General features: G+C 28.2%; 1 protein-coding gene across 1 annotated transcript; it reads right to left on the reverse strand.

Moving 5' to 3' along the window:
• Positions 1-8,110: 8,110 nt before the first annotated feature.
• LOC149880013 (E3 SUMO-protein ligase KIAA1586-like) lies at positions 8,111-15,723 on the reverse strand. The gene is made up of 4 exons (XM_090069971.1): positions 15,687-15,723; positions 9,082-9,276; positions 8,593-8,946; positions 8,111-8,490 (listed from the first exon to the last, which is right to left on the reverse strand). The coding sequence occupies exons 1-4, from the start codon at positions 15,721-15,723 to the stop codon at positions 8,111-8,113; spliced, it is 966 nt and encodes a 321-aa protein (XP_089926097.1).
• Between the last annotated feature and the right edge of the window lie 49 nt (positions 15,724-15,772).

Genomic DNA, 15,772 nt, shown 5'->3' on the forward strand with positions numbered 1-15,772 from the left:
GGTGTCGGGGCATTTGTTGTAATTAAAATGACCTCATTTTTACCAGAAAATCATAATTTTAAAATAAATGCTGACAATTACTTTTCTTCATTGCCTTTGCTAGATGAGCTAAAAAAGCGTAGAATATGGTATGTTGGAACAGCTGCTTTAAGCGCCTTAACAAATGCCTATTCACTCCCGAAAAAGATTTGAAAAATCAAGGGCGTGGATTGTTTTACTATCTGGATATGATGTGCTCATTCTACAAACCAAATTTAAAATGCCATAGGTGGTTTATATATATATATATATATATATATATATATATATATATATATATATATATATATATATATATATATATATATATATATATATATATATATATATATATATATATATATATATATATATATATATATATATGTATATATATATATATATATATATATATATATATATATATATATATATATATATATATATATATATATATATATATATATATATATATATATACATACCCATATACATATATACATATTTACATACATACATACATATATACATACATACATACATACATACATACATACATACATACATAAATACATACATACATACATACATACATACATACATATATACATACCCATATATATATATATATATATATATATATATATATATATATATATATATATATATATATATATATGGGCACATACCCTTTTAATTGCGTCACCAAATGCCTGGTTTTTGTATCGTTGGGACTTAAAAATTATTTGCCCCAGTAAGAAATTCATGGCTCTATAAAACTTTCAAGCCGCAGTAGCTTCTAGCTTGGTAACTGTTGTAAAAAGAAAAGCTGGAAGAGTATCTCTTGATCCAATACCTATACTAACCAAAAGAGCTGCTGCTGTTCAGAGTAATCCTACAAAAGATATCCTTCTGGATGGATTTGACCACTTACCAACTTATATTCACAAACGGCAGCGGTGTAAGAAATCCTAAACTGGTTTTTCTTATATTCGTTGCAAAAAGTGCAATGTTTGATTATGCTTAAATAAAGACAAAATTTGTTACCATGACTAAAATTAATGGCATTTAAAACTTGTTTATATTTATAGTATAAATGATTGTTAACTGTCTTATAAAATATATTGCTTTACATGTTTTTTATTTAATAAGTAGACACTTTGTAAAATGAAATCAATAGCAAAGTGTCAATTTTCAAATTTCTCTAATATATCTTTATATACTTAAATACAAAATCTTTTTTTTTAAGCAAACTTTTGTTATTTTTTTCCTCATATTCCCATGATAGCAGAAATGCTACGATAACATAATTGGGTGTGCTAGTGAAATTAAAAATTTTTTTTTTTAATTAATAATCTAGGCCCTAAAACAATTGCTTTTTAAAATTTTTGGAGTTTTTTGAAAACTTTAACCCCTGGTGGGATCAAAAGGGTTAAGAGGAGATATAATTGGTGCTGGTAATGAAAATCCCCCGATTGACATTTTAAAGTGCTATTGGTTAAAAAAAGCTCGCAAACAAGTTCAATTAGAGAATGAAAAAGAGACATTCAAAGTGTTTGAAGAGTTGGAAAAGGTAACCCTTTTGAAAAAAAAAAGGAATGATATAATTAAATCTTTTTTTAGGGAAGAAGAAAAAAAAGATGCAATAAAATTAAAACAAAACGAATGGAAAGGACCATGGTGCATACCGTATGTGGATAAAGGTTTTACACCAATTAATGGAAAAGTGCTAACAGTTAAACAAAAGTCAAAAACGTTGTTGGATTATAGCACTTTACTTGAGCCCGGACATTTTTTTTATGCTTCGTTTGTAATTGGTTTGTTACGGCAGAAACTTAAAGTATATAATATTAAGGATTATAAACTGTGGATTGAAACAAACAAACCAAACGACTTTCAAAGTAAGGAAGAAATATAAATTATAATTAAAGAAGGAATGAATAGTGAAGAATGGATGAACAAAAAATTTTACCAGGATCAACTAATAGAAATGTATTGCAATTTGGCTATAGAAATGCTTTTGCAATTGGGTCAGTCATTTGTTTATGATGAGTTTTTTTTACCTTATCACGTGCGTTTATTTCAACCGAACAAAAAAGTGAAACGTGTTCATTTAATGACAAAAGGATTAACAACTATGAATGTAGTGGAAAAGTATCTGAATGTAATTTTTGAGAGTAGGCATTTGACTATTTAGATTGTTTGATAACCCCCAAGAAAGAAATGATGCTAATGAAATTTTTCAAAATACAATTGATATATTTATAAATGATAATTATCCTTGTGAAAAAGGTCACTATCTCGCTATGAGTATGTTTAATGTGAATTATGCCATTAAAACAGAAGTTAAAAATCAAACAACGTATTACAATCAATGCAAAAGATGTTTGAAATCATTCGCTCAAGTCGCTCATAAAAATTGCCCAGGATACTATGTGGGTGATCCTTTAAATTATTGTGCTCAAAGATCGTTTTACAAACCGAGTCAAAAAATTATAGTCCAAAATCGTAAACAGTTTCATTTTTTTATTACTTTTGAATGTAAAACAAAAAGTTTCCAGAAACTGAAGCTAAAAATGATAGCCATAAGTATTTGTGTGCAAGTTTAAAATATTTATGTCACACCGTTTCGGTAAATTTTATTAATAATAATTTAGCCATAGAAATTTTCGAAGTAGATATTAATGGAAACCCTATTAAACAATTGGTTTGTTATTATGAAAATAATGCAGCCAGTTTAAAACGAAATATTTTTAATATGTTACCCTCAACTGTTTCGTACAAAAATGTATTAACCTCTACTTACCGTGATGTTCTTTGGGAAAAAATGAATCAATGCACTGAAAAAGCCAAATGCGAAAAATTAAAATCCGAGCTTAGAGTATATGACATTTTTATTTTAGCAGCTTTTTTACGAGATTTTGTTTACAAACATTTGTTTAAATAACCGCTGAAAAACGAGAAGAATTATGGAATGTTGGAACAACACAATGTGTAATACATAGAAAACCTTGTGATAAATTTAAACTTTAAAACATAAAAAAACAGTTTGGCACATATAATCTGGTCAAAATAAACATTTCAATTTACAATAATTCGCATAAAGCTAAAAATTGGTACATACCTTTAGGATATTATTACAAATAAAACATTAAAAGTCCCCACCGATCCCATATCTGTTAAAAAGTTATTAAAGGTTAAAGGTTAAAAAAAATAGTTTTTTCTTTTTTTCCAATTAATAATAAGTTTTATCATAATAAAGATCAAACAAAAGTATTGCATCATGAAAGTATTTAATAAAATTGCCTTTATACATTTTTATAAGAATCGTTATTCCTGAGATATTAATATGCTTGCGAAAATATATTGCGAGAAGATATTGCAAGAATATATTGCGAGAAAATATATAGCGAAAATATATTAAGTATATGGCGATTTTATATAAAATACATTGCTAGAAAAGACATTGCAATTCTTGTGAAATTACGAAATTAATATTCATATAACATAATATAAGTATTACGAAATTAATATACATATAAATAATATATATATAATATTTGCATATATTACATATTATTTAATGCATATTATGTATTATATATTCGTATTATTGTGATATATTATATATTAGCATTTTCTTCGCTTTCTTCTTCTTCGTAGTCATCTTCTTTTTCAAGCTGGATATGTGAAAAAGATACATCAATTGTCTCCTCATTGATAGCATCAAAATCATCATTTATTGAATTTGATTTAACGTTGGAGCAAGACTGGCGTCAGCAATTAGTACACACCGATGAACATAATAACCCGACTTTTTTACAGCTACATTTTGCATTACAACCCTTTTTGCAATTGCAGAAGAGGGTGTTGAGAAGTCTTTCCGGAGCTGGTGGAAGTAAAGTGTCAATCAGCTCTAATGTATTATCTACTAATTTCCAACCCCAGTCAGATGGGTCCAGTTGATTGCCTAGCCATACTTGAACTTGATAATATACTCGATACAAGTGTTGACTTGAAGAAGCAGATGTTGGAGGTTTATGATTATCCTCATACATCAAAGTGTCATTGTAGGATGCGCATAAACCCAAAGACGAAAAGATTTGTATAAGAAGTTTGGAACCGTCGATGGAAAAATACTGAGAGACCCAATTGCAATTTTGATTTAAAAGACTTAGGCCTAACAACAGACATAATGCTGTGGCTGATACTTTTACAAACTAATTTTAAATGTTCTAATTTAGATCGTTTATTTTTCAAAATAACTTGCTCTAAAAATAAGTCAATGACTGGAATATCGCTGTTAATATCTTCAGACATATGACTAGGCAAGGGATAATTGGTATTATCAAATACCAATCATTGAATGTCCTCTCGAATGATTGCTGCCGTAGTTTTTAAAATTCGAAATCGTTCTTCTTTAATTTGGCCTTTCTTCTCATACCAAGCTTGGTTAAGAATATCGCTATGATTATCAAAAAAACAGATAAACGTTAATTTTCCCGGTTTTTCAGTGATAATTTTATTACCGAATTTCAACTTTAATCGTGTCTTAATTGTTCTGTTATCTAAATGTGGATTTTAGGAAATATTTTTTAGTTCTTCTAATGAAAACTGGCAGTCATCGCTATTTTCAATGTATTTAAATATTTCTTCCATCGCAACATTTGTAGATTCATCTTGAGGACGACTGATTTTACACCCATTGGTTGGTCTCAAGAAAGAATTATAACAGGTATTATGATATTTAGCCTCAGCAGCAACTAAATCAAATTCATATTCAATGCGTGCAGTAACCTTTTTTTCTTTCTCGTCAAAACGATTCCATGCTACCTTCAGAATTGATTCTTTAAGTTCAAGTCGCAACTTTATGAATTTTACGTCGAACTTTCTTCGCTTTCTTTTTCTCGGCCTCATCGTTTGCTTTATCGCCGCAATATAAGCAACATCTTTTTAAACAAAAAAGTGATTCACTTACGCGCGCTCTGGTACGAGGTGGACTATTTTCAGATGTGCTGGCTTGATCTATATCTTGCTGTCTTTTTATTGCAACAATAGTACTCTTCCGAGTATACTTTTTACGGCACACCACATGAATCGTTACATACTTCAGATCTTTCAGGTATTTATAAAACCCTTCACTTCTTTTAACACTTGTATGAATCAAAGTCTTCATTCCACGTACAACAACAACAGTTTCACTTGCTATTAAAAGTTCACTACATATAAAACATAGTTGCGACATTTTAATAAAAGTATTACACGGTTCCAATCGTTATAAAAAATACTGCTCGATACTCTTAACTGCAATGGAACGTTCAACGCTAAAAGTATTTCATCGTTCGTAACTTTGTTCCAAGAATTTTTGGAAGTCAGACGAGAAAAATCTATTGAAAAAATTAGTTGAAAAAAGCATTTTTCAAGCCGACGAAACAGTTTATTCAAAAATGCGTTTAAATGCTGTTCGCTTTTGTTTGATCTATTTTTATGATAAAAACTTTCCTTTTTTTTTTAAAAAAAAAAAAAAATTTTTTTTTATACCTTAAACCTTGAATAAATTTTTTTGCAGATATGGGATCGATGGGGACTTTTAATACTTTATTTGTAATAATGTGCTCAAGGTATGTTCAAGTTTTCAGCTCTATGCGAATTATTGCAAATCTACCACTATTTTTATGTCTATTTTGACCGGATTAATAAGAATTCGAGAAACAATAAGATAATTGTGAATATAGTTTGTTGGGTTGGAAAGAAATAATTTTAAAGATTTTTATTTTGAACTGTTATCTGAAGTAAACTTTTTTAAATATTTCGACACTAAAAAAAATTATTTAAAAAACAAAACAAGCAATGAAATAATAAATGACTTACAATTTCATTGAACAGCCTTTTACGTCATTAAAAAATTTGTTTGAATTATATCAACAGCGTCATCGTTTGCAAAATGGATACATGGGTCAATTGGTAAACGTCTGCGATGAAAATTTAGTGTTAATGTTGCGATGGATGGCTTTAAAAGTTCTTCCTGAAAGAAAGTCATTAGTTTTTTTTATATTAGTGATATTTCTTCAGGGATTGTTGAATATGCCGATGTTAATTTACATGCAATGATTGAAGAACATCCCATAAAACTGAGTTATGAAATAATACTTGGTGCTATGTGTTTAAACCCTGATGATGTTTGTACAGTATGGCAAGAAACTATTTTGTGTCCGATGAAAACTTTACACGAGTTTCCTATTAAATCTGTTTGTGAAATGTTTAAAGGTGATTCAAAATTTTTAAAAAATTTGTTACTAACAATATATAGAATGTTTGAAAACTATTTAGTAATTGACCACGATCATTTCACTGGAAAAATATTAGGCCTAGCACACAATAGCTGTAATTTAAATTACGGTCAAGATACCGACAAAGCCATATGCAACATATATGCTAATAACAGCTCTTTTGACCATGCCGTTATGACTATTGATGAATTAAGGAAACAACTGGACTTAACATTGAGGAAAATCAATGAATAGAATGAAAAACCCATCACTTATTCATCATTGTAGAAATTATTTAAATTTTCACAATACTTTTTTTATTGCTAACTCAAGTGCCAAAGTAAGATTAATATTGCTTGACAATTAATTTAGAATTGTAGATTCTCTGAGGTTGCTAAACATTTCTTTGGATGAGGTAACGTCAATGTTAACGCTATTTAGTTAAAAAAGTTAGTTACTCCAGCAATAAACTATTTTTATCAAAGTAACATAATTGATTTTAAAATGCTGAGTGAAATGTTAAAAGATGATAATTTATCTGCTTGCTTAACTAAAATATCGATATTCCTATACACTCAACTTGATGACAAATTCTTAGATGTGGAATACAAATGCATACCTCGATTAAATATATTCGCAGATAACTTGGTATCAACAAGTGCCAAAATTGAAGAGGAAATAGATAAAATTAAAAACAGTTACGAAAACGTTACAAAGTTATGGAACTTGTTCGGAATAACAAAATTTCGAACTTAATTAGATATTATCATTTTAAATTCATTGAGCTTAGGAATGGCAACTGGATTTGGAAATGTCTTGGACATGGAACTGTCTTCTTTTAGTATATTTAGTTTTCCAAGTCATTTCAATAATTGGCAAAGTGGAATTAATATTTAATACCGACCAACAGCTGAACAGCAACATATTATTGAAATGTGTGTGAGGGACGGTATGTCAAATAGTGGTGATATGAGAATTGCAATAGATACGTGAAAGAAATGAGAGAAAATGAAATTGTAAACAGTATGGATTCGTGTATTATATTTGCAGATGAGAATTGTAAATATAGCGCTCCCAATGCAAACCATTACCTTTTCAACTAAATTAATATATCGATTACAAGCAGTGGTGATATTCGAAATTTTCAACAACCGGTACGCTTAAAAAAAAGTTTTTAGATTATATATAATTATTTTTACACATCATTGTTTATTTACATGAAATAGAAACAATAATATTAGTGTTCTAATTTAATAAGTTCCATATTAAATTTTGGTTTTCGCAAGATGTAATGGGGGTTGCTTGTTTTACACGTATATGACTTGCCAAATGATGTCCTTGTCGCAACCATAATTTAACAAATGGAATAGCGTCAAACTCTTACATCGTTTTTACCATTAAATTTATTGTCATCAAATGACTTGTTGTATCTATTTGAATTTCTTTTATCATAGATTATGTTATTTATTGTACTGAATCCTCTTTCAGCTTCGGCGGAATTAACAGCAATTACGTTCAAAATTCGTTTAGCCTTCAAAATACTATTTGGAACAACTGCAGTTTGTATATATCTACCATCAACAAAGTCTAGATAGTCGTTTACTGAAATGTTTTATTTTATTAGTTTATTTACCTGCTTTAGTCTTTTTTTCACCTTCAATCCATGGTACTTCAAAAATATGACCGTGCCAAGTTTCAGGATTTAATAAATTAAAAAAATTTAATAGATCATTGTATTTTTCATTTATATCGTCGAATAGTAAACGCGTTTTCATATGTTTTACTAAACTATCATAAAATTTATCTTTAGAAAGTACAATTGATTATTTTTTCCCATTAATTTCAAATGGAATATTGTACTTTTTAGTTTTAATTATATCATCTACTTCTTTTTCATATGTTCTTTTGTATAATTTTAAATGTTGAATTACATTAATTTTTCGTCTTATCAATCTCTCTGCTCTTATTAATGAAACATTCCTTTCTTGTAAAGCTGGAGAAAGTATGGAGATTTCTTCTAAGATGTCGAGCATTAAACCTAAGTCTCTCAAAAAGTTTTCATTTTTCAAATATGACACTATTCTAATTTCTTGGTTACGAATAAAGTGAATATACAAGGCCTGATAAGATTTCCAAACTGCTTTAGCGGTCCTAGCGCTGCATGCTGCCCACCGAGGGCCAAATATTCTACCAATTTTGAGTACTTCAATTTCAAGTTTTTTAGATATATTATTTAATTCCCGTTGATGTTTATTTGAAGTTTAATAATAAACATAAAGTTTATCGAGAAAATATCTAAAATTACTTACTTCTTTTACCTCTTTTATTACATCATCTAGCAATAACTGAATGCAATGAGCTAAACAATGGCAAATGGTAATATTTGGAAATTTTTCTAATATTTTTCCTGATACTCCAATCTTTTTTCCTAACATTACATTAGCACTCTCTGAGCAAATTCCGATAAGATTTCTGTATAAATAATTTTCATTAAAACCATGCTTTTTGAGTACTGATATTTTAGTTTCAAAAAATATTATTATTGATGTTGCTCTTTCTAATTCAACAAGATCAATAAAAACTGATACACTATCTTCGACATCTTGAATTTCGGATTTCAAATAAATTATTAAAACGGCTTTGTGGGAAATAGTTGAAGCTTCATCAATAATAATTGAATTTTACAACCAGTATTTATCATTTTGTCAAAAATGGTTCTTCTTATTTCTGTAGAGATGAGTTTTGCGATAACTGGGACAATAAACCTTGAATGCAATGAAACTCCCAAATCTACATTTTTTTTTTTTCTGTAAATCTATTAAATTTTTAAAATCACTGAACGGTTTATTATTTTTAATAACGAAATAGATAGTATTGAAAATGTTAATAAGGCTCTTAAAATTCTGTTCATTTACAACATCGAAGGTTTTGGAAATAGTATTTTTTTCAGCTAATTTTAATATTTCTCCTGCTTTTTTATGTGAAGATGCTTAATTATGTTCCTTCAATTTTTACATTTCTTTAAAAATTCATCCAAAGAACTCTGCCGTTTCATTCTTAGGGTGAGAAATAATTTATTCTTATGCTACTAAAACTTATCAAAACTCAAATAAAACAATTTTAAGGAGTATTTCAACAGAACACTGTAGAACTTTTTTTCGCTTAGTCAGCGTATGTCTTGAACCAATAGTTTGTTCGTAGTTTGGCAAGTTTTAGTGTTTGCGAATATTCTTTAAAATGTGGCCAGTTTGTCGCAACTAAATATTATTTTGCGCGCTCAGTTATCTAATTCATATTAATAATTCAATTCAAATAATTCATATAATTCAAATAAAAAGTTACGAAAAGCGACAGTGAGTATTAATATTTAAATATTGAAATTAGTCTTTTGTTCCACACACAAAATATAATTCACAATTTAATGTAAAATACATATCATATTATCAATTTATTTAAATATATATCAACCGGTACGGAAAACTTTGAAAAATTTAACAATCGGTACGGTCGTACAGGACCGTACCGGCTGAATATCACTACTGCATACATATAAATACATATACATACATACATACATGCATGCATGCATGCATGCATGCATGCATGCATACATACATACGTACATATATACATACATACATACATACATACATACATACATACATACATACATACATACATACATACATACATACATACATACATACATACATACATACATACATACATACATACATACATACATACATACATACATACATACATACATACATACATACATACATACATACATACATACATACATACATACATACATACATACATACATACATACATACATACATACATACATACATACATACATGTTTTTCATTAATTATTTGTCTTTAGTCAACCTTGTTGTTTAAATTAGTGATGGGTCTAAATAAAACCTATACAAATATAAGAGAAAAATTTTTTAAATTCTACATTGAACTCCATAAATGTTTTTTTTTTTTTTCATTTTATGATAACTACATTATATTGTGTATAAAATAGAGGGTGAGGCAAAATTAATTCACCTATTTGAAAGAGCTGTTATTTTTTATTTTGATATTACCTGTCATTATTTTTTTTTACAGCTGGAAAGTAGAATAGCACAAAATTAATTATTAATCAATTCAATCCACAACAACGAGCGGAAATCGTGACTATTTTATTTAAAAAAATAAGTCAGTTGTGTTAACTCAACGAGAATATTGGAAATAGACATCGTAATCAATCAGCACCTGATAAGAAAAAAATTCATGCTTTATTAAATCAATTTCAACCGTACAGAACAATTTTAGACTCACGATTCAGGAAGACCAAGAACCGCCCGCTCTGAAGAAAATATCGCTCGTGTTCGTGAAAGTGTTGTAGAGTCACCAAAAACATCAATAGCAAGACGTGCTCAACATTTAAAAATTTCTCAGCGCTCTCTTCCACGAATTTTGAAAAGACATTTACACTTTTTCCCTTACGAAATCTAGTTTGTACAAAAGCTATTGCCCAGAGAACATAATCAGCGTTTGAAGTACAGTAAAGTCATTTTGAATCCTGCGAGAGAAAATTTTAGTTAATAATTTTAGTGAAAAAATGATGAGTGACGAAGCACATTTTCATCTTAGTGGCCATGTCAATAAACAAAATTCTCGATTCTGGGGAAGTGAAAGCCCACAAATCATTCATGAAACATCATTGCAACCACAAAAAATAACAGTTTGGTGTGCTATTCATGCCAAAATTGTCATTGGACCTTAGTTTTTTTGAAGACGAAAATGAACAAACAACAACTGTTACTGGTGATAATTATCGACAAATGATCCGAGACTTTTTAATGCCAAAAATGGAAGAACAAATTCTGGACAATATGTGGTTTAAACAGGACGGTACCACACCACATACAGCCAAAGAAACAACGCGGATTTTTAAAGACCTTTTTCCAGGTCGATTAATTTCTCGTTTTGGTGATTTGTATTGGCCTGCAGATCACCTAATTTAACAGCTCCAGACATCTTTTTTTTGGGTTATTTAAAAGAGATGGTGTACGTGAATAAATCACAAACTCTTGATCAACTGAAAAACAATATTCGACAAGAAATATAAAGTATACCGGTTAAAATACTCAAATAGGTAATGAAAAATTCAATAAAAAGAGCTGGTTTGTGTGATATCATTTTTGAAAATTGGCATACAAAGAAATTGAATACTAAATAAAAATATTATTTGAAAAGTAAAAAATTTTTCATTTATTTCAAAATTGTAAGCAAAATAAATGGGGGAGTTAATTTAGCCTCACCCTGTAACAGTTATTCGTTTGCAGATATTGGTTATAAAGAGACACTGTTACGTAGTTTTTAAAAAAGGTTGAAAAAAAAAGAAACAAAAAACCTAAGAAAATAGGAACCTTTAAAACAAGCGCAGAACATGATTAGGCTTGTCTAGTTTATTGGGAAACTTGTTCTGAAATTCTAACTGAAGAAAACTGTGTCAAGGTTGAAACCAACGGTCTCATTCAAAATAAGATTCACATGCCGGTCTAAACTATAATTGTATGAGCTGCAAAATGGACATTAAAGACTAATATTAAGTGTGTAGTTATTAATTTATTTATATTATTTTATTTATAATATTTTATTTATGTTATTTTATTTGCATTATTTTTTTAATGTTATTTTGTTTATATTGTTTTGTTTATATTATCTTATTTATACTATTTTATTTAAATTACTTTATTTTTATTATTTTTATTCATGCTATTTTTACTTATATTATTTTATTTACAACATTAACAAATTTTGTTGAGAAATGTGTTAAAAATTGAAAAGAATTATTTTGTTTTTCTATTAGTTATCTTTCGCCTAAGAGTTATTAATTTTTATATTCATATCTTTAATTAATCAAATCTTAAATGGATAGTATTAAATATTAATTGATCTTTTTTTTACCAATAATTGATCGCTTTAAATATTTGTGCTAAATATCACAATAAGGTTTTGCTAAATTTCATTCTTTCATCCAGCTTCTCCATTGTTAATTTTTAGAAAATACTTTGGAAAACTTTTGGAATTTGACAAAGGGTGATCAGACTGATGGCAGGGCCAGTAAACTTAATTTTAATGCAGTTTAAAAGACAATCTTTAACTGGATTTCGTTTTAGAAAGAAAATATTTTACCACCTTATGTTTATCTATAAACTTTTATTTCCTAAGCTCAATTAAGTTTGTATTTCCTGATTTTTTAGAGTCAAAGGTTAAGATGTGGCCTATGCTTGGGGCAAAGAAAAGTGAAAAAATAAAAATATCAGGATATGTTACACCAGGGTCGACCTTTAGCCTTTTTGTATTACAGGCGAGTAAAAAATAACGCTTAAAAAGTCAAAAGACTTTTAAGGGGTAAATTACCACGTTTTTCCTATTTTTACCGTGCAAATTTCGAATTTTGCAAAAAAAAAAAAAAAATGTAAACAAAGTTGAAGAGGTTTCGAGCATTTAAATTTGAACCTAAGAACATAGCTAAACTGTTTGAGTAATTTATATGAAAATTGAAATTTTAGGAGGCCTAAAAGAAATCCATTATTCTCAAAAAAAGAAAAAATATAAAGATTTTTAGTGCCAGTTTCTTCACATTCGTATCAAAGAAAGATACTTTTACAGAAAATCTGTAAAATTGTCCAGTTTTTTCCATAAGAAGGATTTGGTTGAAGAAATAAAGGCATTTCTGAGCAGTATTCTCAAAAAGCATTCAATATTTCGGAACCTCAAGTTCAATAAGAACTTACACTTTAAATAGGTAAATTTAATCATTTACATTTGGTCATTTTGGCCGAAATAACAAAAAATCACTCTTTTTTTTATCAATGAACAAAAGTTAAACATAACTGAATTTGAAAATGATCTTGGAGTATCCTTTTCAAGCAATCTGAAATGGAAAAATCAAGTAATAAAATGCGTAGGCAAAGCCAATAAAATCTTGGGTCGGATTAGAAAATGCTTAGTTTGCTTAGGTATTAGGCTGCTGATAATACTTTGTTTCTTTTGTTCAACCACTGTTAGAGTTTGCAGTACAAGTTTGGTCACCTATTCGAAAGGGCGAAATTGAGTTATTAGACAGAGTTCAACATCGTGCAACTCAATTAATACCATCACTTAGAAAAATCAACTATGAGTATTTCTAAAAGCTCTCAACTTGACTACCTTGACAAAAAGGAGACACCGAGGAGATATGGTTCAACTTTATAAATTCTTCAACGGTTTTAACGATATGGAAACAAGAAAAAAAGTTAGAATTCGAAAGACTCAAATAAGAGGTCACAGCTTTAAATATGTCAAAGAGATCACTAAGCAAGCATGTCGTGAAAACGTTTTATTTATAGATCAACCAATTTATGGAATAGCCGAGCGAGTTGGTTAAAGCAGAATCAGTTAACAGTTTTAAAGTAGGTCTTGATTGCTGGATGAGCAGAAATTAAGCAAATTGGCTGTCATTGTGTGTTGATACCACACTCACTGGCTCATACCAGTTACAGCATTTAATAATACCAATACTAATACTAATATTTAATGAAAATAGAGTACTATTTTTGTTAAATATGAATGTTTATATTTATCTGCATAATTTTATCTATTATCGACTGTTTCTATAAAAACAAAATTTGACATTAAGTATACCTTTGAAAACGGTATACTTAACGTCATATTCTTAATGTGATCAATCCCGCGAGGTGAAAACACGTCACACGCTATTAAACAAAAATAACACAAAAAAAAATGAATTTTTCTCAGACTGGTGTTAAATCACCCGAGTAATGAGGAACGGGAAAAAATATTAACTCAAAAAATGGAATTCAATAATGAAGTGATAACTTTAGAAGATAATAATGAAATGTTAAAACGAAAAATGAAGAAAATGAAACAAAAGAAAAAAATTTTTTTCGAAAAAGTCCAACTTAAACTTTTAGGAGGAGATATTTTAAAAATTAAAAACACAATGAATTGCCAAAGTTGGTCAAATTTTTTATAAAAAATTTACGTCGTAATGTGTGTATCAAAGTATAAATAATTTAATAGCTATATTTTTGATGAAAACAATCAATTTCAAACAAGTTGTCAATCCATTTTTTATTGTCAACTATATTTTTGGTGTATGTAAAGATTGTGTTAAAAATCATATAAATTGTAAACAAAAAAATTAATATTTTTCAAATAACAATATTATTAAATAAAGTTGTTAATTTTAGAAAAGTTACGAATAAAAAATTGTGGAACATTGATGCAACACATCGCGTTTGGTAAAAACAACAAATGATTGTATATTATATTACAAGTTATCGTATGGCAATTGAAAAAATGTCTATTTTGCTATTATATATTTTAAGACTTAATTAGCATGGTAGTCATCTGTGGCATAATTTTATAAAAAGTATACGAATTATGAAATACTACTAAAAGGAATTTATATTTCAGTGCAACAACTAATACTGTAATGAAATTAAAGTTACTTTTAAAAAAAATTTTAGCTCATATTAATCAATGGTTAATAAGTTGGTTTAAAGAGCAAGTTTTTAATTATTGTCTCGATGAAAAAGTCATGACAATTTTAGCTGACAATTTACAAAAAAAAAAAAGCAATATGACATTTTAAAATAGTAATATGTCAACATCTAAATAAAAATATACGTGATTATTTTTTATCATGACTTAATTATGGATTAAATGTTTTAAATTATATAAATTGTAAAGTTTTATTAAACATTTGTATTTGTTTGGAGTTTTATTTCAATATGGACGTCATGACATTTTGTGTTACATATATATACATTTACTTTAGAAGCTGTAAAAATTAAACCATGTAAAAGGGAGTTAAGAAAATGAATGACAACAAAACCGTCGATATCATACTGACTGTATTAGGGACGGAATGGTCAAGATTAGCTGTTGATTTTGATATAACAAATTATGTCATATGTTGCATTAAAGAAGAAATTGATCTTTCTATTAAAAAAGTGTACAAAATTGTGGCAAAATTATTTCAAAAATATCCAAAAGACTATTATAAACGAATCTATTTAAATTTATGTTTCAGAGGTTACACTGATTATAATCAAATGAATGGAAAATAAACTATCATGTATTGTTTTTTGACTTTGATTGTATCACGTATTATATGAAACTAGCAATAAGCAACCCGTAAAACGGGTTATGGTCGGTCTGTTAATTTATAGTGGCTGTATTCCACAATTTAAAGTTGCGAAACCATAACTAATACCCTTTTAGAAAAACGCCTTCAAGTTTAAAAAATTAAACCATCTGTAAAGTTAAAATAAAAAGTATGCGGAGGTAAAATAATTTACCAATTATTTAATATTGAGTAATTTACCATTGACATAGGTCATATCAGTGTTAGGCAGAACCATTTTCCTCGATATTACCAAGTTCAACGCAATACGTTTTTAGTTACTGACT

Source organism: Hydra viridissima, unplaced genomic scaffold (genome assembly GCF_058129835.1).
Source record: "Hydra viridissima isolate aposymbiotic clone 2 unplaced genomic scaffold, HvirCarnegie_v1 scaffold_13, whole genome shotgun sequence".
NCBI lineage: Eukaryota > Metazoa > Cnidaria > Hydrozoa > Anthoathecata > Hydridae > Hydra > Hydra viridissima.